Source organism: Talpa occidentalis, unplaced genomic scaffold (assembly GCF_014898055.3).
Source record: "Talpa occidentalis isolate TD23 unplaced genomic scaffold, MPIMG_talOcc4v2.1 talOcc4.12, whole genome shotgun sequence".
Taxonomy (NCBI): Eukaryota; Metazoa; Chordata; class Mammalia; order Eulipotyphla; family Talpidae; genus Talpa; species Talpa occidentalis.
Window position 1 is genome coordinate 6,692,214 of NW_023601212.1, and position 23,718 is coordinate 6,715,931.

Genomic DNA, 23,718 nt, shown 5'->3' on the forward strand with positions numbered 1-23,718 from the left:
CAAGCAGGACGAGGGAGAGGTGCCTTTGGTTATTGACAACATTAGGAATTTAAAAATATACCTGAAATGAATGCCTTTTTCCCTAAGAAAATGCTAGAATTGACAAGCGGGCAAAATCTCAACAGGTCAAGAAGAAATCAGGAATCTCCAGAGAAGTCAGGATGCAAACCCCCATGGTTTCCATGCGCCAGGGAACCAGGGTCCGTCTCGTTCAAGATGATTTCAGAGAAAATGATTCAGAAACACAGCGAAGAGAGAAGGAACAGCAGACTGACAAGACTCAGGATCACATATAAACACTGGTCTTTAAAGGATGCAGGATCATACCCCAAACTCAAGGAGCCTGGAGGTGGAATCAACATGCTGAGGGGAGCCCACACAGACCGGAAGGAAACACGTTCACATGACGCACACACAGAGAAAGCTAAGCCTCTGGAACGGACAGCCAGTGTCGGTCCTACTGACAACAAGCCAAAGAGCAGGTGCTGGGTAGTTCTGGAAACATCACTGATGTGAGAGGGAGGCAAGAGGTCCAAGGGCAGCTTGGTGGTTTACCAGCAAAACCAACTCAGAGAGGGCCTCCCCGGTGGCGCAGCGGTTGAGCGCTGGGTTGCGAAGCTGCCTGCAGCCTCTGCAGCGCCGGTTCGATCCCCGGCCACCGGAGGAGGGTCCCACATGGCGCGCAGACCTCTCCTGCCGCCCGCTGCTCCCCTCAGCAGTGTACTTCGGTCCTTCTGCCTGCTCTGCTCCCCGCTCTGGCTCTGGTGAATTCTCTCACCCTCCCGCGCTTCTGACTGTACCCAGTGCATGTATAAATAAATAAATAAATCTTTAAAAAAAAAAAAAAAAAAAAAAAAAAAAAACCAACTCAGAGAAAGGTGAGAACAATGAAGAGTCACGAGGAACAGGGTTGGAAGCCTGGTGAAAAGATCCAGAATTACGCATGGAAAATCCCACAATACCTAGAAATTCACCTCACCGGAAAGTCCATGGCTTAAAAAAAAACCTACTAAAAGACTGTCTTATACTTCAATTTTCCAAGTTTACTTCAAAACTAACAGGACCAAAAATGAAAACAATTGGAGGGTGCCAGGTTCTTACAAGACAAATGTTCTCCCCAAACTAATCAATGAATTGAATACCATGTCAAAATCCCAATAGGGGGCCTCCCCTGGTGGCGCAGCGGTTGAGCACTGGGTTGCGAAGCTGCCCGCAGCCTCTGCAGCGCAGGTTTGATCCCCGGCCGCCGAGTGAAGGTCCCATATGGCACACAGACCTCTCCTGCCGCCTGCTCTCCCCTCAGCAGTGTGCTTCATCAGTCTGCCTGCTCTGCTCTCCCCTCTGGCTCTGGTGAATTCTTTCACCCTCCTGCACTTCTGACTGTACCCAGTGCTTGTATAAACAAATCTTTAAAAAAAAAAAAAAAAACCCCAATAGGGTTTTCTGTTTGTTTGTTTGTGGGGGGGGGGGGACAGCTGGGTAGAGAGACAGGATATAATTACTCCAAAGTCCCAGGGAAGTAATCAGTATGTCTGAAAATATTGGGGGGGGGGGCACTAAGAAAGGACACTAAGAAAATATTGGGGGCACTAAGAAAGGACAACTGAGGTAGGACCATAAAAACACTCTAACTACAGTAACTAGGGCCTCCCTGGTGGCGCCAGGGGTTAAGCACTGCACTATGAGGCTGTCCACAGCCCCAGCAGCATGAGTTCGATTCCCAGCCGGCCAGGGAGAAACCCACATGGTGTGGCAGACCTCTCCTGTCTCACCCGCTGCTCCCCTCAGCAGTGTGTTTTGGTCAGTCTGCCTGTTCTGTTCCCCGCTCTGTCTCTGGTGACTCCTCTCACCCTCCCATATCTCTGGCCTGTATCCCAGCTCTTGTATGCATAAATAAATAAAATAAATCTTTAAAAAAAAAAAAAAAAACTACAGTAACTAAAACTGAATGGTATTGAGCTAGCCAATGTAACCACTGCTAGCTAGTAACTTGGATGAATCTCCAGAGAATCATGTCTACCATCAGATTACATACTGCTTGACTCCCTGTCTATAATGTTCTTCACATGATACTGTTGAAATTCATGAGTAACTGCCAATTTATGAATTGCTATGAGGCATTTTTAACCAGCAAGAAAGGTTTTCTTGAATTTATTCTGTTGTTCTATAACCTCCTAACTTAAATGCTTCATCCATTTTTCATTCTATCTGTTCTAATGAAGAGAACATCAAAGGCTACAATTCTTCCCCATGTATAGACATGGCTGCCTGATTTCTATCTGATTGTTTTAATTACCTCTTCAATGCAAAAGGTGGCTAAAAAGAAATTTTGATATTTCCAAGTGGATAGGTTTTTTTCTGTTTGTTTCTACTTTCTGGTCTTTTATTTCTAGTTTTACCATGTTGTTTGCAGAGAATATGTTTATACTTTGTTTTAATGTTAGAAATTTTCTTTGTGACAAACAAGTGACTAATTTTTGTGAAAGGAGTATGGTCAATACTTACAGGGCATGGGGTTTAAACTTTTGTAATGTTAAAAGTAGGAACAAATTTTTGCTTTTCTAGAAGTAAAAAAGTTCTTCCCTGTGACCTTGGGCAAGTTTTATACTTTTTCTTTCATGGCCTTTAAAGGACACATTTGACAGATAAATGCCTCTAATTGGGGGTGTACCTCCAAACAGCTGCAAGTTTCATTTGTGCCTCTGGGTCCAGGGTTCTAGCAGGTATGTTCTGAACAGCCCCACAAGTGACCCTTTGGCTGGGACCTGGCCTCATTGGCTGTAGCTCAATCCCTTTACTTTATGGTTCTGACCTCCCTCTTACTGTTCATTCTTTGCTCTGCCAAGGACTGGAAAGCACCCATTTCTCCCTTCCAGCATCTCTCTGTACCCCTCTACCTGACACAACAAGGAGCAGGGACTCTCACAATTGTCACATCTGTGCTGCAGAATGAACTGTCATCTAATTCTTAAATATTTTCCACAAATGACACAGACTATGTCACAATAAAAGACAACATGAAAGTTAAACCTGTAGGGCCTCCCTGGTGTCAAAATCTCTGAGGAGAGCAGGCTAGCCACAGCCTCTGCGGTACGAGGTCGAACCCCGCCAGGGAGATACCCACATGGCACAGCAGACCTCTCCTGTCTCCCCACTGCTCCCCTCAGCAGTATATTTCAGTCAGTCTGGCTGTTCTGTTCCCCATTCCATCTCTGGTGAATCCTCTCAACACACACCCCCCTCCCCGCCCCACACCTCCGGCCTGTACCCCAGTTCATGTATGCATAAGTAAATCTTTAAAAAAAAGTTAAACCTGTAAATCACTGAGACAACTATAAATCTCTTTAAGTAACAAAATTTGTAAATGAAAAATTTGGAAAAAACCTGCAATACAAATGACAAAAGACTACCTTCCTTCCTACATAAAGAGTTCTTGTTACTCAATAAGACCAATATAGGGTAGGGGTATAGGCCACTACGAGAAAGGAGCAAAGGTGGTTAATTGGAATGATTACTAAACTCAAAGTAAAACAGGTTTAACCACCACCTATTTCATTAACCTATGAAGATGATAAACTTACTAAATTTTCTGAGTTTGGTGCCTGGCACTTAAGTGCTCAACAATGGTAACATAAATTGTGGCTAGTGAGTCATATTATTGTTGCTGTAAAAAAAAAAATACCAGGTAGCAACTGTAACAATCACTGTTACAGTTAATTAGGTGGCTAGATCACCAGGAATTATACTGAGGAAAAAACCCCAATCTCAGAAGATTACATACTGCAAGACTCCATACAAGTAACAATACTGTGGAGTTGAAGACTAGATTTGTGGTTGTCAGAAGTGAGGGCTGAGCGTGATTATGAAGGGGCAGCAGCAGGACGGAGGTTGTGCAGGCATGGACAGCTCTGCAGCTCAAGGTGGTGGCGGGGGGCCTCCCCTGGTGGCGCAGCGGTTGAGCGCTGGGCTGCGAAGCTTCCTGCGGCCTCTGCAGCGCCTGTTCGATCCCCGGCTGCTCCCCGGCCACCGGAGGAGGGTCCCACATGGCGCGCAGACCTCTCCTGCCGCCCGCTGCTTCCCTCAGCAGTGTACTTCGGTCCTTCTGCCTGTTCTGTTCCCTGCTCTGGCTCTGGTGAATTCTCTCACCCTCCCGCGCTTCTGACTGTACCCAGTGCTTGTATAAATAAATAAATAAATAAATAAATCTTTAAAAAAAAAAAAAAAAAGGTGGTGGCGGGGGCTTCAGGATGCCACGCATGGACGACACGGTGTAGAAACCTGGGACACTGGGGACTTCACGGTAAACTGCACCAGAGTCAACACCAATGTGCTGTTCTGCTACAGTCACAGAGGATGTCACACAAGGGGAGGGGTGCATAGAGGGGCTCCCTCCACATTCCTTTGTAACTTTCTATGAATCTACAATGCTTTCAACCTAAAGTTGGCCAAAATTAAAAGATGATCCAACTCCAGGAAAACAGGGCAGGGAGCTCAAGATAGTAATAGGAATTCATCAACAAGAACTTCATGACCCATCAACTGTTATTAATCAAATCAGTGCCCACTGAAATGGCAAAGTCCTTTCCACCTAATCTGGTAGGGAAGAGATTTAGATGCAACGGGTGCTGGCTAAGGGCAGGGACATGGAGAGGCATTTCCCATGAATGCCGCCCACAACAGGCAGCAGGTCGCCTTCCAGAAACCTACCTGAGGAAACAGATGTCCACGCTAACCCTGAGTCCCACGCAAGACGGGAAGTGGACCCTGTCCTGCCCAGGGGTTAGGATTTCACTCCAGGCCTGCACTTCACAATTACTCAACCAATAGCTGTGGGGAAATTAAAAATAGGAGCGCTGTTTCTCTCAGTCCATCAGTGTATCCTGATGCTTTCTGACCTCAGACCCTGTGTTTCTGGCAGAGGCTACACTGTCACTTAGAGATGTGTGCCTGAGGCATTCCCAGCAGGGAGGGCGGGAGAGAATGGCAAAGCAATCTTTTAAACATCTTCCAACTGGGCCTCCCTGGTGGCGCAAGGGGTTAAGCATAGCACTGTGAAACTATCCACAGCAGCATAGCACTGTGAAGCTATCTGCAGCTGCAGCATGAGTTTGATCCCCAACAGGCCAGGGAGCCGAACCACATGGCCAGCAAACCTCTCCTTTCTCTCACGCGATGCTCCTCTCAACAGTGTATTTCAGTAGATCCACCTGTTCTGTTCCCCACTGTATCTCTGGTGAATCCTCTCACCTCCCCATAACCTCTGGCCTGCACCCCAGCTCTTGTATGCATAAATAAATAAATCTTTAAAAATAAAAAAATCTTCCAATTTAGATAACCCCAGGAAACCTCTCTGACACTTTTACAAAAAACACAGATGGCCCAGGTAAATCACAGACCAGGTAAACGGACCTGTCTCTCAGCTTCTATTTCATTTACCCTCAGAAACACCTTTCTCTCTGGCCCTGGATGATTTTATGGTAGAAACTGAATTTAAGATAGCACATCGACTTCAAAATACAGACATACCTCATTTTACTATACCTTGCAAACACCATGCCCACTCCCCACCCCCCATTTGCATGTTTGTGGCTGTCCTGGGCCCAGCAAGCCTACTGTTGCCATTTTCCCACAGACTGGATGATGGCTAGCATTTGATGGCAATAATGTATTTAAAAACTAAGGCAGGGTCTCCCTGGTGGCACAAGGGGTTATAACGCACCACACTATGAAGCAATCCACAGCCTCTGCAGCACAAGTTCGACCCTGGCCAGGGAGCACCCCACATGGTGCAGCAGACCTCTCCTGGCTCTCCCGCAGCTCCCCTCAGCAGTGTATTTCAGTCAATCTCCCTGTTCTTTTCCCCACTCTGTCTCTGGTGGGGACACACGCACGCACACGCGCGCGGCATCTCTGGCCTGTGCCCCAGCTCTTGTATGCATAAATAAATCAATCTTTAAAAAAATAAAAATAAAAATAAAAATTAAGGCGTAGGCGCAGCAGGTTGAGTGCGGCGCTGTGAAGCTGTCCGCAGCCTCTGCAGCACCGGTTCGTTCCCAGCAGGCTGGCGAGAATTCCACATGGTGCCGTGGACCTGTCCTGTTGTACCAGCTGCTCCCCTCAGCAAAGTACTGCAGTCGTCTGTCTGCCTGTTCTGCTCCCTGCTGTGTCTCTGGTGAATCCTTTCACCCTCCCGGGCCTCTGACCTGTACCCCAGTTCTTGTATAAAAATAAATAAATCTTTAAAAAAAAAAAAAAGAAGGCACAACGCTACACTGCACACTTAAAAGACTACAGTGTCGTGTACACATAACTTGCAGATGCACTGGGGAACCAAACAAATCCTTGCTACTTGCTTTACTGTGGTATTTCCTTATGTGGTATTCTGGAATCAAAACCCTCAGTATCTCAGAGATGGGCCTGGAACACTAAGTGCTGGATCAGGAACACGAGGAGACACGGGGAGCGTGTAGCTGGTGGTACCTCTAGCATTTGGAAACTTCGCCAGTGGTGGTATCCCCCAAGACTGAGCTCTGGGAGTGGGTAGCAGCCACCACACTGATGAAAGCATCAAGGCTCTAGGAGAGAATGATGTTCCCGGGGTCACCTCCTTGACGGACCACCGAACTCCCCTCAGAGCCGGTGTCTCCAGCTCCACTGGGGAAGAGGTGTGGAGGGAAGCTCAGAGCTGGGAGACTGCCCCCTTCTTGAGTCTGGGCCAGGACCCTCCTTCCCCATGAACCCCACATCTCAGTTTACCAAGCACCCTCATTCCCGTGGCCCTGCCTGTTCCTCTGCCCATGGGCAGACAAGTCATACAGACAAGAACACTGAGGCTCAGCCTGCCTGGTGCCTGGAGGGAGTGAGTGGCAGCAATGAGAGTCCTTCAGTTCAGGTCTTAGGGCTACCGGACTTGTCCCCCACCCCATGCCCAGGGCTCAGGCTGGCAAAAACTGCTTGAACTCAAATGGGAGGGGTCTCCAGCTGTGACTCCAGAATAGGGGGTTCCCACCACACCAATCACATCATGTCGCTCATGAGCAAGAACACTCAGTCCTGATGTGAGGGTGGGGGGAGTAGGCTCAAGGCAAGACCCTCTCCCCTATTCAAAGTGCTTAAAGGGGCCAGAAGGGACTGCAGAAACCACAAAACAAAACCAGTCTGAGAACATTTACAGGGGTCCTGCTCCGGCTCAGTGTCCCAAGTCGTACATCCCTGCGGGGTCAAGTGGTGCACAGGTTCGTGGCTTTGGCTACTGGAATTGCCGGTCTTTTAAGTGGATACTGTATAAAGGGAAGACTGAAAAGAGAGGTCCACATGTAGATGAGAACATGTCTATGCCACCTCCTCCAGGAAGTCCCTGGGCACTGACCCCCAGCCAGGGCAGGGAAGTGGCAGCAGTCCAGGCTTTAGGGGGCTGTTTTCAGTGGGTGGGGGGTAGCCCACGGGGATTTCCTCACTCCTGGGAGGACTCTGGCCAGCCCTGCAGCCACTTCCTCAGGCCAAGGGGAAGACAGCGCAGGGTAGTGGAGGCAGCAATATGGTGCCCCTCTCTGTGGGGGCGGGTTATGAACACTAATCACCCCTCAAAATCCACTCCTACTCCAGCCAGAGCCCCTGAATCCCTTAAAGGAATCTGGAGACCACTCCAGGACAAAACCTTCTATCCAGAATCCCAGCAATATTGAAGGACTAGGCTCTGACCTGAGACCCCAGGAAAAGAAAAGACTAAAGCCCAGAGGGTGAGGGGCTCTTTTGCTCCAGTTTCCCTGAGGGGAGCCCTCCAAATCTCCTGGACAGAACAGACTCCACAAATAGCACCTTTCTCTGTCCACACAGTCTGCCTGTGAAACAAAGATTGCCCATGGCAGTCAACAAGGTCCAGCAGGACCTGCCCTATTCCCTTCCTGCCTGTGCCTCCTCCCCACTCACCCTTCCTTGCTCTCCTCCAGCCACACAGGCCTCCTCACTGTTCCGCCAAAACGCCAGGCTGGTCCTGCCCAGAGCCTCTATGCAAGCTATGACCCTGCTGGAAATGCTCTCTCCACCTCCCTCACATGTCTGCTCAAACACAACCTCCTCAGAGACCCACTGCCCTGGCCTCACGGTAGCTCCCTCCTGAGCTCTGCTGCCTGGCCACACCAAATGTCCCTTCAGGCCCCTGTCTGCTGTCCCTTGCCTTGTCACTGGTACCCATGACTGGACAGCTTCCTCAACCCATCTGTTTTGCTCAAGATGTCCAGGCTTGAACTCGAAGACCCAGACCCCAGGAACATCCCATTGTTTCCAGCACACCTGGGCACCACCCTCAACATACCTCCCTCTCCTCTGGGACCCTGTATCCAGACACCATCACCCCCGCCCCCCGCTTTAGGTTCTGGCGCTGCCCCAATCCTGGATGGTCCCAGGTCACTGGATACCACCGATGCACAGCCCAACAGCTGGATCCTACCTGAGCTTCCAAACTGGGCACTGGCCAAGGAGGCGGGTCGGCCCTTCCCATTGGCCACCGGCAGCGGGAACATCTGCAGGAAAGGGAAACAGGTGAGGGGTACAGTCTGGGGCGCGGCTATGCCCGTGGGCCCTCTCCCAGGGAGGACTCCAGACAACCACGGAGTCCCCATGGTCCAGTGGAAAAAAGCAGACAAGGGGCCCGGTGCCCCAGATAGGCACTCCTGGGGGCAACCTGCCCAGAAGACTTCCAGGCCCTGGTGTGCAGTGTGGGATTGACAACTGCCAGGATTGACAACAGCCAGGATTGACAACAGAACCTGGTTGTTTGTTGGGGGGGTAGGATGGATAATCCAATGTAAGCACCTGATACAATTTATCTGTCCTTAAAAGTGATACGAAATTTCCTTTAAATTGCAACTTCAAGAATCTAACCCCATTCACATTCAAGGGGGCACACCAAGTGGGGCGGAAGTTCAAGCTCTGCCGGCCACTGCTGGCCCAGCGTAATGACCCTTCCTGGGAAGTGCACCCACTTCCTGCGAGTGCCCAGCCCCGTGGGGCGGGAACATGGGGAGGACCGGAGGGTCAGGGGACAGGAGACCCAGGTCAGTGTCCCACGCGCTAGCCTCTGTGCTCAGCAGCCGCCCAGCACCCGATGAAGGTGAGGTGCCCATTCAAAGGGGACACTGGGACTGACAGAGGCAGGAAGCTGGGGGGACCAGAGAAAGGCCGAGCTTCGCACCGAACACAATTTAGCGGTTCTTCCGGCTCAGGGGTGCGCGACCGGCACTCTGTCCCTCCCTCCCGGCTCACCCATACCCAGGGTGTTAAATCCCTGAAGATTAACAGCTTAGCAGCATTAACCGGAAAACCCAACATCAACAAACCCTTTTGCCAGGGAAAAGACAAAACACGTCCCTGCCCTGCCCCAAGGGTTGGGTTTTACCGACCCTGTTTGCGGCCTGAGTGACTAAATGCAGCTGGTCGCAGCGAGGCGGACAGACGCCCAAGCCTTCCAGCATATTTATGGGAGTGATTCCTGGGGTGCCACCATGAGCCCCAACAGGGACCAGGGAAGTGGGTCCTGCCCCCCTGCCTTCTACATGAGGGAAACTGAGGTCACCGCACATCTGGTCCTGCCAGGAGTGACAAGCAGAGGTGCTCCTGCAGGGCTCAGGGTGGTGGTGGCGGGTTTTCAGGGACTACCCCCCACCGCACTGAGATGTGACTCTCACTCAGCTGGCCCAGCTCCTGGAGCGCTGTGGCCACAATGGACAGCTGTCCCGCTGGGGAAACCGAGGCCTGCGTGGTGGAGGGGCCAGCCTGAGCCAGGACTGGAACCAACCTGACCCCAGGTCTGAGGGCCAACATCCCAATTCACAGGAGATAGGGGCTCCATTCCCTTTGTTTTGCTCCCCAGGGGTCACTTACCACAGGGGACACTGAGCTATGTCCTCCAGAGGCCCCAGAATCAGCCCAGAATCCCTGCGCCCCTCGGAGGCTCAGCTTTCTGGCATACGAAATGGACCCTGGCTCTACCACACCGGACACTGTGAACCCCAAGGTGCGCGGGCATCCTGGGCACAGCGAGTGGCTGGGAGGGGTGTGACATCATCACTACTGGTTGTCTGGCTGGGCCGCAGGTCACACTCCTCCTGCCCCTGGCCTCTAAGCCGGGTGCGCAGGCCCAGGACCGCCTCAGGCCCATGGGAGGACCCCAGCTCGGAGCCTACATGGCCGCAGGGCACCTCTGGGCCCGGGCTCCGGGGGACAGGAGGACCAGCAGGCTGAGCCTTCTGCGGGCTGCCCAGCAGTGGTCTCCACTCACACTTCACTTAAACCCTAAATTACTTCCCTTTAAAAATCTTTTGTCTCTGTTTAAAAACAAACTGTTTTAAAAGAAACAAATGAACTCAATTTCTCTGGGGGCGAGTGGGAGGGCCGGAAGGAGGGGTGTGACCTGTAATGGAGAGGGGGCCCTCTGTGCCCCTTGACTGGCTCCAGCGCTCTCCTTGTTCTAATGAGGTAGGTGAAAATGCAGCTCTGGGTCTCTCTGAGGGAAGAACCCAGGTATCTCACCCCTTTCAGTCTCGAGTTTCCCCGTCTGCGAAATGGGTCACTCGTTCTGAGCTACGGTAGGAAAGGTCCGTGGACAAAAAAGGTGGCAAGTGGCTCAGGGCCCTCTGGATGGCTGAGGTGGGGGTAGCAGGCGAGAGCCTATGTCCACGCGCCCTCCCCAGCTCCAAGCTGGTCGGTTCCAGTCTAATGGTCTGTGACTTGTCAGTTTAACAAAAAAACAAGCTTGGGCTACGGCCCTGGTTACTCATCCGGGGAGGCAAAAATAAAATGGGGCTTAAAAATACCAGCATGGCCCTTCCGGAACCGAGGCCCTCTGTCCCGTGGGCTGTTTTTCCGCACAGTAGCTGAGACCATCTTGGTTTGGGGACTGTTACTTAACAGAACTCAGTCGCGAGGCCCCGGTATGAGCTGCCCTAACCTGTTTGAAATCAAATGGTGCATCCTGGGGGAGGGCAGGGCAGGGCAGGATTCACAGAACCATCATCCACTTACGTCCCTGGGTTTGCCGGAAACACCGACAGCCCGTGACACTCTGACAGGCGGCCCACTGCAGATGGGGAATGGAGGCCCTGGTTTTTCTGTGTACCCTCCTATTCCAGGCATCCATGGGAGTCCAGATTGTTGGCCTCACTGGGCCTGTGTGAACTGGGTGACCTCTGGAGAAGCCAGCACCCTCCCTGAATCTCCATCTGCCATGAATTCAGGGAAGCACCCACTCTCACATGCCACCCTCCCCCCAACATTTGAGCGCTTCCTCCAAGCCAGCGCTACCCACAGGCTTCCCAAGACTCCTCCCAGTCTTCTCCCTAACACCCATGCACCGGTTCCTGGAGACCTACCCAGCAGCCTCTGTGGGACTGCACAGTTGAGCATTACTCCTACTTTCTATGCCCTCTGATCATTTAGTGAGGGTCCTCTTGGCACTCAGCACCCTCTCTTTAATGTGAATCTACATGGGAGTGAATAACCCCGATCGAGCCCACTTTACAGACAAGAAGGCTCTGGTCATAGTGTGCCCAGGGTCAAGCGGACCCATGAAGGGGCTGCAGGCTCTTGGCAGCCTCCTCCCCTGGGTCTCAGTTTCTCCAACTGTAAATCCGTGACTGAACCCATTCTCCGCCTGGGCAAACACCTGGGTGGCAGATGCTTTTGGAAGCTGATGTGAGTCCCAATGCTGCACACTGTCATGGGGATATCACCCTGCCCACTGAACAAGCTGGAGTCCAGGCCAGAGGAGGTGATAGCTGCATATGCTGCTTCCCCGGAGCCCTGGGCGTGGAGGTAACATGAAGAGGCAGTCCTGGCTTACCATACTGAAGTCCAGGAGGTCGCTGAGCTCCTTGTCTGTGCCCACGGGCGCCATCCTCTGTGGCTGGTTCATTCTCCCACAGCACCAGTGGGCACCAGAGTGAGCAGGGGGTACCTCAGGCTAGAGACAGACCTGTGGTGGCCCAGTGGAGGCAGGGAGAACAGAAACACACAGACAGGGAGAAAGAAAAGAGGTTTGAGTGACAGACAGGGAGAGGAGGAGCTGTTTAAAATGCCCCATCATCAGCCCTGAGTCCCCCCTCCAGCAGTTGTGGGTATGGGGGAGGGGCAGCCAGGATTCTGGGTTTTGAGGCTGGAGACCCCTCCCCAGAGTCCTTGGGGAGTTTGAACACTGGGGGTGGGGGTGGAGTTGAGCTGCACAAATACAGATGCCCTAAACATCCTCTGCGATGATCTAGGATTCAAGTTGCAAATTATAAACTGGATTAAGGGTGGGAACAGTCCCTCCACCTCGAGCCAGCAGCCCCCACTGTCTCCCAGTCAGACCTCCCATTTCTAACCACCCAGGTTTCCTCACTGCCCCCACCCACCCGCGGAGAGGGGGAGGGGCGACCCAGGCCCCACCCCTAGGAAAAACTGGTGAAGCCACCCCCCAACAGTTGTCACAGTCTGTTGAAGGCCTAGTTACCCCCAAATTAAAAACGAAGGAAATTCACAAGAGGGCGAAACCCCTCCCCCACTTCACGACTGACGGGGGTGGGGGGTGGGGGGGGCGGCACCTCGCCCAGGGATATACCCACAAAGCCTCCTCCACTTTTAACTTCTCCCCTCCCCCAATAAGCAACCCGAGGTTGTTCTACTCCCAAGTATCCGGCGATTATTTTAAAACAACTTTGAAAACACCCATTGTCTCCTACCCCTGGGGGGAAGGGTCCAAAGATCAGGGTTTCCCCTCCACGCACGCATCGTCCCAAGGGGCTTCATTCTGAAATGGGGGTGCGGGATCCACCTGCCGGGTCCCATCCCGCCCCAAGAAAAGGAAGCAGGAGAGGCAGGTCTCCGTCCCCCAGATGGACGGCGAAGCCCCTCCAGCTAGTCCCAGGGTTCCCCGGGTGGGGGCGGGGGCCACCAAGGAGAAACCGCAGCGGGGGGATTCCGAGGTCGAGGAAGACCCAACTTCAGAAGCGGAGAAACCCCCCTTTGTTTGCCAACCAGAGCCGAGGTGTGAAATGGATGCCCCGCGCGCTGCCACCCCACCCCCGCCAAGTTTTTCTTTTTTGAAGAGCGTGTGAAACTGACTTTTTTGAGGAGTACGAAACCGCTCCTTTTTTGTGGGTAGTTGAAACCGATTTTAAGACAGGCCGTGGGGGGGGGGGGTGGCTGAAACAGGTTTTTATAGGGGGTGGGGAGACTTCTGGGATGGCACCGGGACTTCTGGGGGACTCGAAACGGGCTCGCGCACGAAGCGTCCCTCTCGGGGGGAGGGGCGGGAGGCGGCCGGGAAACCTGCCCCCGGCCCCGGCCGGTGCAGGCGCGCGGCCCCGGGAGTCCTTTGAAGCCCGCGGCGCCGCCGGGGCCCCGCCGCCCGCTCTCGCCCGGGGCCGCCGCGCGCGGTAACGCGGAGCAGATGTCCCAGCCCGGCCCGGCCCTTCACCCCGAGCCCGCGGCCCGCGCGGCGGCACCTTCGCCGGCAGACAAAAGGGCTCTCCCCCCTCCTCCCTCGCTCCCCTCCGAACTCCGGCGCCCGGACCCGCGTCCTCGCGGGGCGCCCCGAGGACCCCGCGCCGGGCAGGGGGCCCGCCACAAAGTTGGGCGGCCCCTCCGGCGCCCCCCGAGACCCCGCCCGGGGCTCCGCAAAGTTTCCTGAAGTGCCGGGCCCGGCGGGGGGGGGCGCGGCGCGGGCCTCGCGCGCGCCGGCCCCTCCACGTCGCCTGCCCCCCCATCGCCGCGCAAAGTTGGAGAACAATGACTCCCGGCCGGGAGCCGCCGCCCCTCGGCCCGGCCCCCGGCAAGGGGCGGGGGGTGCAGCCCCCGACGACGCCCCGGCCCCAACTTCCCCGGCCCCGAGGCGCGGGGAGGACGCGGGTCAACTTTGCACAAAGCCGCGGGGGCGCGGGCGCGGCCCCCGCCGCCTCCCGGCCCCAGGGGGTGGCGGCGCGTTACCTGCTCGGCGCGGCCCGGCCAGCAGCGCGGGGGGCGGCGGCATGAACGGGCCCCCCGGACAAAGGGGCGCCGCGCCGGGCCCCCGAGGGTCGTGCGTGGGCGGCGGCGCGCGTGGCCCCGGCCCCCTCCCGCGTGGCCCGCCCCGCGGGGTCCTGGGCGGCCGCAGAGCTGGCGGAGGCGGCGCGCAGTGTCCGCGGCTCCCGCCGCCCGCGTCGGGTCGGCTCGGTCCGGCCCGCTACGCCCGCGGCCGCCGCCGCTGCCTCATCTTCCTGCGGCGGGAGACATGTTCCGCCCCCCGCCCCGCGCTCGGGCCCGCCCCCTCGAGGGCCCGCCCCCGCTCCGCCCCGCTCTGCGCCCCGCCCGGCTCCCCGCGGATCCCTCCGCCGCCGCCCGTGCTGCCCGCGCCTCGCCCCGCCGAGCGCCCGAAGGAGGCGGGCGCTGCCCCGCGGGGCCTGGGATGTGGGGGCGGCGGGGCCCGGAGAGTTCGCGGGCACACGAGGCGGGGACTATATTCCATCGCGGAGGCGCACGCTCGCTGTACTCGGCCCCGTGACGCAAGCGGTACAGGCCGTGAGATGAAAAGATAAGACCGACAGGCCACGGCCAATCGCGTAGCGTGAAAAATCTAACTGGCGGGGCCGCCGGCCATTCGCGATAGGGCCCGCCCCCTCCCCGCCCCCTGTGCGCGACCAGCGAGGAAAGAGGCGGGACTCCACGAGCCAGAGGCCGCGAGAAGCGGAGGGGAGGGCCTTGGGGTTTTATTCTCAGGTTTGCATGACCGCCCGAGTGGTCGGATTGTACCTGCGTTCTCAGGGCCGGGCCCGGTGCTAGGTGTTGCGAGCGGGCCTCCCAGCCCCCGGGGAGCCAGACCCGTTTTACTGGCGGGAACAACCGAGGCCCCTGTGTGGCAGGGGCGGCGAGCGCCGGGAGCCGGCTGCGCTCTGCTGGCCGGTTGCCTTGACCTGCCTGAGTCTGAGTTTCCTCATTTGTAAAATTGAATTTGGACCTTAATTTGGACAGGACTAGGGTCAAACCAGGAAATTCTCAGGGGTCTGTGTGTTCGCTTAGGTCTAGCCCTCAGGCCCCTTTGCCGCCCCCACATCCAGGGGCTTCTCAGCTGCAGCAGACCTCAGGCCCTACAGCACGGAGTAGTGATACTTTTAAATGGAAATAACACAATCATTTGTGGCTCCCTGTGTCCCCAGAGGGGCTGCTGCGCTCCTTTCAGACCTGGAAAGGGGCCACTGTTCCTCCGGCCCACTGGCCTCTAGCCACCAGAGCTTCCTCATTGTTCTGGAACTTTCCAGGCTCATTCCCATCTCTGGGCTGTTGCCCTTGCTATGCGCTCAGTCACATTTTCTTCTACTCCCATCTGGAGCCCCCAGTCACCTCAATTCAGTGGTGCTCCCTGGAGCAGGGCTGGAAGGAAGGAGGAAGAGTAGGGGCCCCCCGGGGGATGCAGAGGGGCTCAGCAGGCTCCTAAAACATCCTTAAGTACCTCCTGCTACACCCTCCTTGGACAGAGCTCCCTCTGACCTCTTCTGGCCCAGGGGCCCCCACATGCCACAGACCTGAGGAGGGGTGTGGGTCTCAGGGTGTGGGTTCCATTTCTTTATCCCTCCAGGCCACACTGACCCTGGACAAATTCTGGACCTCAGTTTACCCATCAGGAAAAAGAAAACAGCAATGGGCATGGAGCAGGACCAACAGCTAATGCCCTTATCTCCACCCTGATGAGCCTGGGCTCCAGCGAGGACCCCCTAAAGTTTTCTGGTGGCCCAACCCCAAAAGGTCGGTGGGCTGCTCTGGCTTTCCCCTGGCCCGGAGGTTTCTCCAGAATCAGTCCAGGGCCAAGGCCTCTCAGGGGTCCCAGCCTCACTCGGCGTGGACCATCACAGGCAACGCTCAGGGTTTAAACTGTAGAGTTGGGCCCGTATTCCCGCAGTGGGCCTCAGTACACCCACAGAGGAGGGCAGTGATCCGTTCACCATAGGCAGGTTATTGAGCACTGACTGTTTTCCAGGCACGGTGTTGGGCACTGGGACACGGTGGTGGTATGACCTGTCCTGTCCCTGGCCTCCATGGGACATCAGAGACCTCCGTTTAGGATGGAAACGAGGCTCTTTCCAGCCATCTGTTTGGCCATAAAATCCTCATACCTGAGTGACTGAGCCCATAATACAGACAAGGAAACTGAGGCTCAGAGAGTTCCTCTCTGGGGCCCAGTCCACCCCGGGGCTCACACCTGCTAGGAGGCTCTCCTGACACCCACAAGTCTCCATTGTCTTCCCTGGGGAGGTCCATTGTGGGGCTGAGTCATCGGGAGGAGAGGGCTGTGGGGGCCCTCACTATGCAACCACCTCTGCCCGGCCCTGGGGCCCAGGCACGCCCTACAGGGCACTGGCATAGGGACAGGAGCCAGCGCTGGTGCTAGGGCCCCTCAAGGGCAGACCACAGCCTGCCCACCCCTGCCTGGCTGACTTCAGCCTTTGTTCTCCTCTGGGTGCCTGGGGCCCTGCAGCAGGAGCCAAGGACCTGCCTCCCCACTTGCTTCCTCCTGCCACCCAGGCCACACCTGCTGAGCAGGCTCCAGGCCGGGGACCCCATGGTGAGAAAGATAACCCCATTTCTGATTGGAAAAGAAATGCCAGGCACAGGTTTCACCGTGAATGGGGTACAGAATATGGGGATGATGGGAATTTCAGGAAAATAGACACCCTGTTGTTTGCAAAGGAAATGTGGTTGGACTTGGAACTTTGGGGCCAGTGCCATTCTTTACTGCTCTTATTTGCCTCCAAAGTGGGTCCTTCTCTTGGGGTGAGAACAGATCTCCATTCTCGCCCCCCCCCCCCCCACATCCAGCTCCTCCTTGCTTTCCAGAAGCACAGGCAGGAGGGAAGCAGCACTTATCACTCAAGCCAGAACCTGAAAGTTGACTCTGATGAAAGGTGACTCTGAGCTGGGGGCTTCTTGATCCATGCAGACCCCCCAGGAAGGGCCTTTTGACCCCGACAGGTTCAGGATCACCACAACCATTACCTCTTGGAAGCCTGCGGTCAGGGGTCATTCATTTGTTCTTCCTGCAAAGAAGTTTTCTATGGGGCCTGCTACAGGTGGTCTGGGGCTGAAGTCTCCTGGGATATGGAATGGGGGTTTTTTGCCCTCCCCAAGAAGTGGGAGGTGATCCTGGCTGTGGTGCATGAAGGGCCTCAGAGAAAGTTTTAGGGGGGACCCAGACCTGTGGGTTCCCTAGGGCAGTGACACTTGGACGGTGACCAGAGGATGCGTGAATTGGGCAGAGTGGGGAATACTCTAGGCTGGGGAGACCTGCCTGGCAAAGGCTGGCCTGTGGGACAGTGTGGGGCATGTATTTAAGGAATTCAGTCGAGGCAGAGCCCAGAGGAACAAGGGAGAGGAGCCAAGGGTAGAGAGAGGAGTCCGCCTTTAAGGGTGAGGGCATTAGGGAGCCTCGGTGAGGGTCTACACAGGCCCAGGATGTGGTCTGCTGTGGGGTGATGTAGGCGTGGTCTCTAGAGGGGAGCAGGGAGCACTCAGATAGTTCTGGCCCTGGATATGATGTGTCTGGTGGATTTGCTATGGGTTTGCAGGATAACCCTGTGGTGTGGGGATAAGGAGACAGCCACCCATGGGTGGCAGGTGTGGGGCTGGGTATCCAGGCGCACTAGCGGTCGTGCAGGGTCATCTTGGGCCAGTGACAGGATAAATGGGCCCCAGGAAGGCCATGGTTATGCTCAAACCCTACTGGACAGAGCCACAGACTGACCAGGAGTGGCTGCGTGCCAGGGGCACCGGGCAAGTGAGTGAATGAACGCTCCTTGACCTAGGCTGAGCACCAAACCTGGATTGAACCAGAAAAACAGGCTGAAAACCCTGAACTGGACCAAATCTGGAACCCGGACCGAGTCCCCTAACGCAGGCTGAAGCCTGAATGTCACCTGAGTCCCCAAGCCTGGTCTAAGCCATGGTCCCAAGCCGAGCCCCGATTCTAGTCTAGCCCTTGGGTTTGAACCCAACCCTGGACACAGGCTGGACTCCCTGGCCTGGACTGAGCCCAGCCTCTCTTTCCACCTAGGCCCACCCGCCCCTCTCCGCCCGCCCTGTGCCCACCCCCTCCCAAGACCCATGCCACCTGCTGAGGGCGGCCCTTCCCCTCCTGGCATAGTGCCCACAGCCCCACAGCTCCTGACTCAGGGGCCCCCAGGGCCTGTCCCACCACATTCCGAGGTGGCCTATGCAAACACAGGGCACCTCCCCAACAGTCCCCACAGGCATTGTCGGCCCAGTTCCCCTGGGGAGCAGGACAGGGGTCAGGAAGCCTGGCTGATTCCTGGATTCCTGCTACCCACGCATCCACCCACAGGGCAGCCCTGCTGGACCTCTGCCCACTGGGGTGGGGGGCATCCCTGTCCGCCCCGTCACTCTGGGGGCACCCTCTTCTCTCCAGAGGTCTCTCATCCTCTGAGTCTTCCCCAGGAGGCAGCACAAATCACTCCACTGTTGAGAACGGGAAGCTGAGACTTGGGGTGTGCCGAGGCCAGCGGGGCTCCCAGACCTGAGCTCCTTCACCTGTTCCCTCGTGCCCCCAGAAGTGGGGGGCAGCACCAGGCCGGCATCACTTGCCACACTAAGGAGTGTGGGTCTTACTCAGGGCACTGGGGAAAGCCAGGGCAGGGCATGGTGGCCCTGGGGCCAGGCACTGAGCCTGAAATGCCGAGATGTCTTGACTGGTCAGGTTGGCCAGGCGGAGGCTACAGCCGGGGCGCAGGGCGGGGGTGTTATGTGGGTACACACTGAGCAACTGGAGGTACTGGCCCAATTCTAGCCATCCTGTCTGAGCTGGGACCCTGCCCAGCGTCCTCCTGGACCCCAGCTCTACCCAACCCCTACCTTATGGCCCCTCCTTGGGTTCCTCCTGGGAGTTTCTAAGCCCCTGCCCCTGGCTGTGCCCACCTCTGGGGTCCCCCTCCCTCTCCCTCTTTGTACCTGGCTATATGCTCCTCATCCTTCAGCCCTCAGCTCAGATGCTGCCTCCCCCAGGGATCCCTCCAACCCCAGAGAGGCCAGGCTCCCTCCACCAGCCCTCTGTAATTCTCACTATTTGTGATCCCCTCACTCAAACCAGCTTCAGGAGCCCTGAGGGCAGGAGCCCAGGTGCCACTTTCCAGGCACTCTGAGGGGCATGCCTGATAGGGCCCGGAGGGGAGGGCCAGGGTGGCAGGGAAGGTGTCACAGGCGGGGTGGCTCCTGGTTCTGAGGGACAGGCTTGAGACCCGAGAGGTGGGTGTCTAGGTTGCGAGCCTTGTTCCCAGCCTCTTGGCCCAGTTGGCCAACAGATCGAGGTCCAAACCCAGCTCACCATGTTTTTTGTGGTATGACCCCAGGCGGGGACTGCCCCTCTCGGGCTTCAGGTTTTCCTTCTGAAAATCCAGCTGGCCTACCTCGGGCTGTCCCCGCGTGCGACACCTCACTAACTCTCACTCTGCTTCTGTGAGGCAGGCACCCTATGGCACCTTTTTTGCCAATGGGGAAACTGAGGCCCAGCGAGGCTGAATCAGCTACATTTGCTCCCTCCTTGCTGGAGCTGGTTGGCCTGGCTAGAATGTTTGCAGAGAAAATAAATAATTTGCACAAATAGGTTGTCCAGGCAGCACAGGGAGGGAGGCAGGCCTTGATTCCTGCTCTTGGAGGTGAGGCGGGGCCCGGCCCTCTCTGGGTCGCAGGCACCTGGGCCTAGACTTCGCCCTACTTGTCCTCATGTTCGTTGGGAATTTTCAATTGACCAGCAGGGAGGGTGTGTGAGGCAGGATCAGTGGGTGGGAGGTGCTTGAACTTGGCTGAGCTCCCTGTACCCTGGGAATTGGAGAGTCTCCACAAAGGATAGCAGCTTTCACCCCTCCCCCACTTCCTTGTCCTCTTTGGGACTGGAAAAGGCACAAAGATATAGAAGAAGAAAAATCTTCCAACTTGACTACATGAAAAAAAGAAGTCCTTCTGAATTGTAACAGACCCACAACTGAGGTGTGACAGTGGGGGTGGGATGTAGGGTGGAATATTTGCAACAACGTAACAGAAGGATTCCATGTCCTTCATATACAAAGAGTTCCTACAAACCAATAGAAAACAACCAAATAGAAAACGGGGCAAAGAAATGAGCTATTAGTTCATAGAAGCGGAAATACAAAGGGCAATTGGAGAGAAAAAAAAAAAAAAAAGCTTAGAGTCACTCATAAAAAAAAAATGCAAACAAATATGCAAACAAATTGTCCTTGTAGTTGGCAAAACAGTGAAAGATAGGTCACATCCTCTGATGGTGCAGGGAGATGTAGGGGTCACTGGGAAGGGTTTATTACAATAAGGAGACCACCTCCCTTTTACCTCCCCCTCCAATCCTCATCTCAAAACTCTAATAAGTCTAATTAAAATAATAGTGCAGACAAAGGTGTTCATCAGAGCATCACTGGAGGACTTGGAAACAAAAATGTCCAGCAAAAAGGGAATGTGTATGAACATTCCAACACGGCCATGTGAGGAATACATTGGATCAGTGTTTTGAGCAAGAAAGATGTCCGGGGTGACCTGTGCAGTAAAGTGCAAGCTTGAGATTCATGGCACCATTTGGGGAGTAAAGTTTTTGAAAAAGAAAAAAAATCGTGTATCGAAAAAGTGCAGGAGGAAATGCCCCACGGGTTCAGCGGTTACTCTGGGTGTGGAGGGGACTTTCAGTTCTTTATATTTATATTTAAGACGTGGGATTAGCTGAGATGTTGGGGTTTATTTTCTCTGTGGCATGCTTTGGTATTTCTTTAAATTAAAAGAAAGTTTAATATTTAAACTCCTGGCTAAAGCTGTCAGATCCTGCAGAGCCATAGGACTGGGGTGAATCCCCCCTGGGAGAGCCTGGAAGGGGCAGGCTTCCAGCTGTCACAGGGTCCTCTGGGGGTCCCACTCCCAAGATCTGAGAAGGCCCCCTTCCAGGGCAATCATGAGAATAAAGGAGCACTGTAGAGAGAGTCCAGTGAGATCACTTCCCAAGTTCTCATCAGTTGAAGGGAATCAACAACAGTGTCACCCCCCCCGAGGTCAAGGCTGGGTCTCTAGTATCCACTGGCAGGTGCCAGGGGAACAAGGAGGGGCAGCCCCTTCCTGGGGGCCGGGACAGTCCCACACTGACAGAGAGGAACTGGGTCAAGTGACCCCATGGATTCTCCTCAGAAGGTCTCTGGTCTCATTTTCCCCATTTCTATCCAGGTTGCTGAGGCATCCAAGCCCTGCCTCTGACCCCCTTCAGCTCTTGGTTTCTTGGGCTGGCTCCCCAACACCTAGTTGTCTGGATGGGGTGTCTGGACCCCCCCACTGCTTCTCAGTTTGCTCTTACCCCCAGCTGGCCTGAGTGTAGGGCAGAACTCTGAGTTGAGAGTTGCGGTGATATCTCTGTACCTCACTTAGAACATCCCCCAGATAGGCATGAAGAACAAGAAATTCACCCAGCAGGTTGCACTTCCCTCCCTGCCCCTGACTTGGCAATTAGGGGCCCGGGAGGACACAGAGCTGGGCACAGACATGCTGCCCAGCCATGTGGGGTCAAGGCAGGCCCAGAGGGAAAAAGGATCAAGCCGCCAGGCCAGGCACCACAAAGCACCTACTGTGTGCTCCTTGGCCTGCTCTCCCTCCAGCCACACTGGCTCCCCCTCGATGCTTATTCTAAGGGCTGGAACTTGGGAGGGCTGTCTGGTCCCTGGCTCCTTGGTTCCCAGTAGGACACCAATTCTCCCTTCCCCTCCAGCTGTCGTGCTGTTTGTTACTCCCCCCCACCCCCACCCCCGTCTGGTTTGCCAGCTCAGGGCCCCCACTCCCAGCGCTGCGAGGGCTGCCCCAGACTGACCTGGTCAGCGCTTCAGTCCTGAGCCCAGCCTGGCCTGACACACAGCAGGCACTTGTGGGAAGAGAGGCCGCCTCGCAGGGGAGGAGACAGACCCGAGGGGAGGCCTGACTTCCAAAGAGCTGCACCTGGAGGGCCGGGAAAGGAGGCATTTTCCTCCAGGCCCAGGGCTGCAGGGTCCTGGTGCAGCTGGTGGGGCTGCCAAAGGGGTGTCAAGCATGTGTGGCAGTGGCAGCTGGGGCTCCCCTGTGGGAGGGAGGTGAGGGGAGGGAGGCAGCAGCTGGCGGCTGGCCCAGGGCCAGCTAGGAGCCTCTGCCGGGAGGACCAGGGTCACCCCTCTCTGTCTCTCTGTCTCTCTCTTTGTCTCTCTGTCTCCATGTCTCTATGTCTCTGTCTGTCTGCCTGTCCCTCTTCCTTCTCTGCCTTGGGCTTCCTCCTCTATCTCGGGGCGGAGGATGCTTGCCACATGCAGGCCCCTTACCCACCCCCAGCCCCACTCACCCCCTTGAGTGAGTGAATGAACTGGCGCTCCTTGCCTCCAAGCCCCCCATTAAGGTCTCTCTCTGACCTAGATAGGGGCCTGGGACCCACCTCACGCCAGTTGGATGGTCCTGAGCCAGAATGCTGTAGTAAGCCTGTTTTGCATCCATAGGGTTTATGGACACCCTCTCTGGGCCTGGAAACCCTCTCTGGGCCTGGACACCCTCTCTGGGCCTGGACATGGTAGACATGCTGAGCATGGCCACTTGTGGGGCCCACAGACTGGAGGTCATCGCCCCCGGGGCTGGCAGCCAGCCAAGATGGAAACTGTCCTGAAGGAGCTGCTTTACAAGCAACTGAAGCTATGGGGGCTGTAACTGGGTGGTCAGAAAGGGCCCCCTGGAGGGCATCGGGAGGCTGGGGCACAGGCAGAGCAAGAGCTCGGGGGCTAGAACCATTCTCAGCCAAGTCCCCGGGTCCCTAACCCCAGGTCACAGACACCTTAACATAGTTGACCCCACTCATTGCTTCTCAATAGTGCCCCTGCAGCCAGGCCTTGGGGAACACAGGCTGGAGGGATCGGGAAGATGGAGCCTTCCCGTAGAGCCCCCCACCCTCTCAGACCCACATCCCCCTTCCCTTGCCAGCACTTCAACCCCACCAAGCATCCTGGCAATATTAGAACCCAACCTGGCAGAACTATCCTCCTGGGACTTCAGCTTAATCACCTGATTTGCATTTTTGCATATTAATGAGAGCAGAGCTGTCATTTTGCCACATTATTTTAAAGGCACAGAAACCTTGGAACCGCGGAGCAGTGAGGGCCAGTCTCCCGCCGCAGGATCCCTGCCCCTCAGTGTCACCCTGGCTTTCAGGTCATGGGGCCCCTGCCTCCCCCGGGTCAAGGTGTCTGCTCTTGAAATTGGGGCGTCAACCTTGGTCTCAGTCAGGGGAGCCGGGACTCTGGGATTTTCTGTGGGTAGCTCCGTTCTGAGCATCCCAGCGTGGGAAAGTTGAGAAATTAGGATCAGATACTCCTAAAACTTTTGGATTCTGCCACCAGGTCCAGCTGCTGCCCCCACTCTTGGTTTGGGTTCAAAGCCCGGCCGGCAGCCCGAACGCCCATCCCCGCCTGGCCCCACGCACTCACTCAGCTCCCCCTCGTCCACCTCGGGGCCCTTGCACACTCGGCTCCCCCCTGCGGCTCCGAGTGCCCTTGTTCCCCTCCACGTCACTTCTCCAGAGCGCAGCTGGTCACTCTGCACCCTGCTTTTGTCCAGTCCTGTCACCTCCACATCCCGATCAACAAATTGGGGGAAATGAAACTCAGAGCGAGGACATCTCGGGCTCAGGGTCCCACCGAGTCCTCCCCACCA

At 55.8% G+C, this 23,718-nt stretch overlaps 1 protein-coding gene across 10 annotated transcripts in view; it reads right to left on the bottom strand.

Moving 5' to 3' along the window:
- TCF3 (transcription factor 3) overlaps nt 1-14,020 on the bottom strand; it is a 38,393-nt gene extending 24,373 nt beyond the window's left edge. For 4 of the 10 annotated variants that reach the window (XM_037504970.2, XM_037504966.2, XM_037504971.2 and 1 more), the window contains exons 1-2: nt 11,840-13,269; nt 8,450-8,522 (exon numbers count right to left, since the gene is read on the bottom strand). In XM_037504970.2, coding sequence (XP_037360867.1) covers nt 8,450-8,522; nt 11,840-11,911 — 145 coding nt within the window. In that variant the 5' untranslated portion in view covers nt 11,912-13,269. Of the gene's footprint in view, nt 1-8,449; nt 8,523-11,839; nt 13,270-13,962 lie in introns of those variants that run through there. The other 6 variants (XM_037504969.2, XM_037504967.2, XM_037504974.2 and 3 more) reach the window with 4 other exon arrangements.
- Between the last annotated feature and the right edge of the window lie 9,698 nt (nt 14,021-23,718).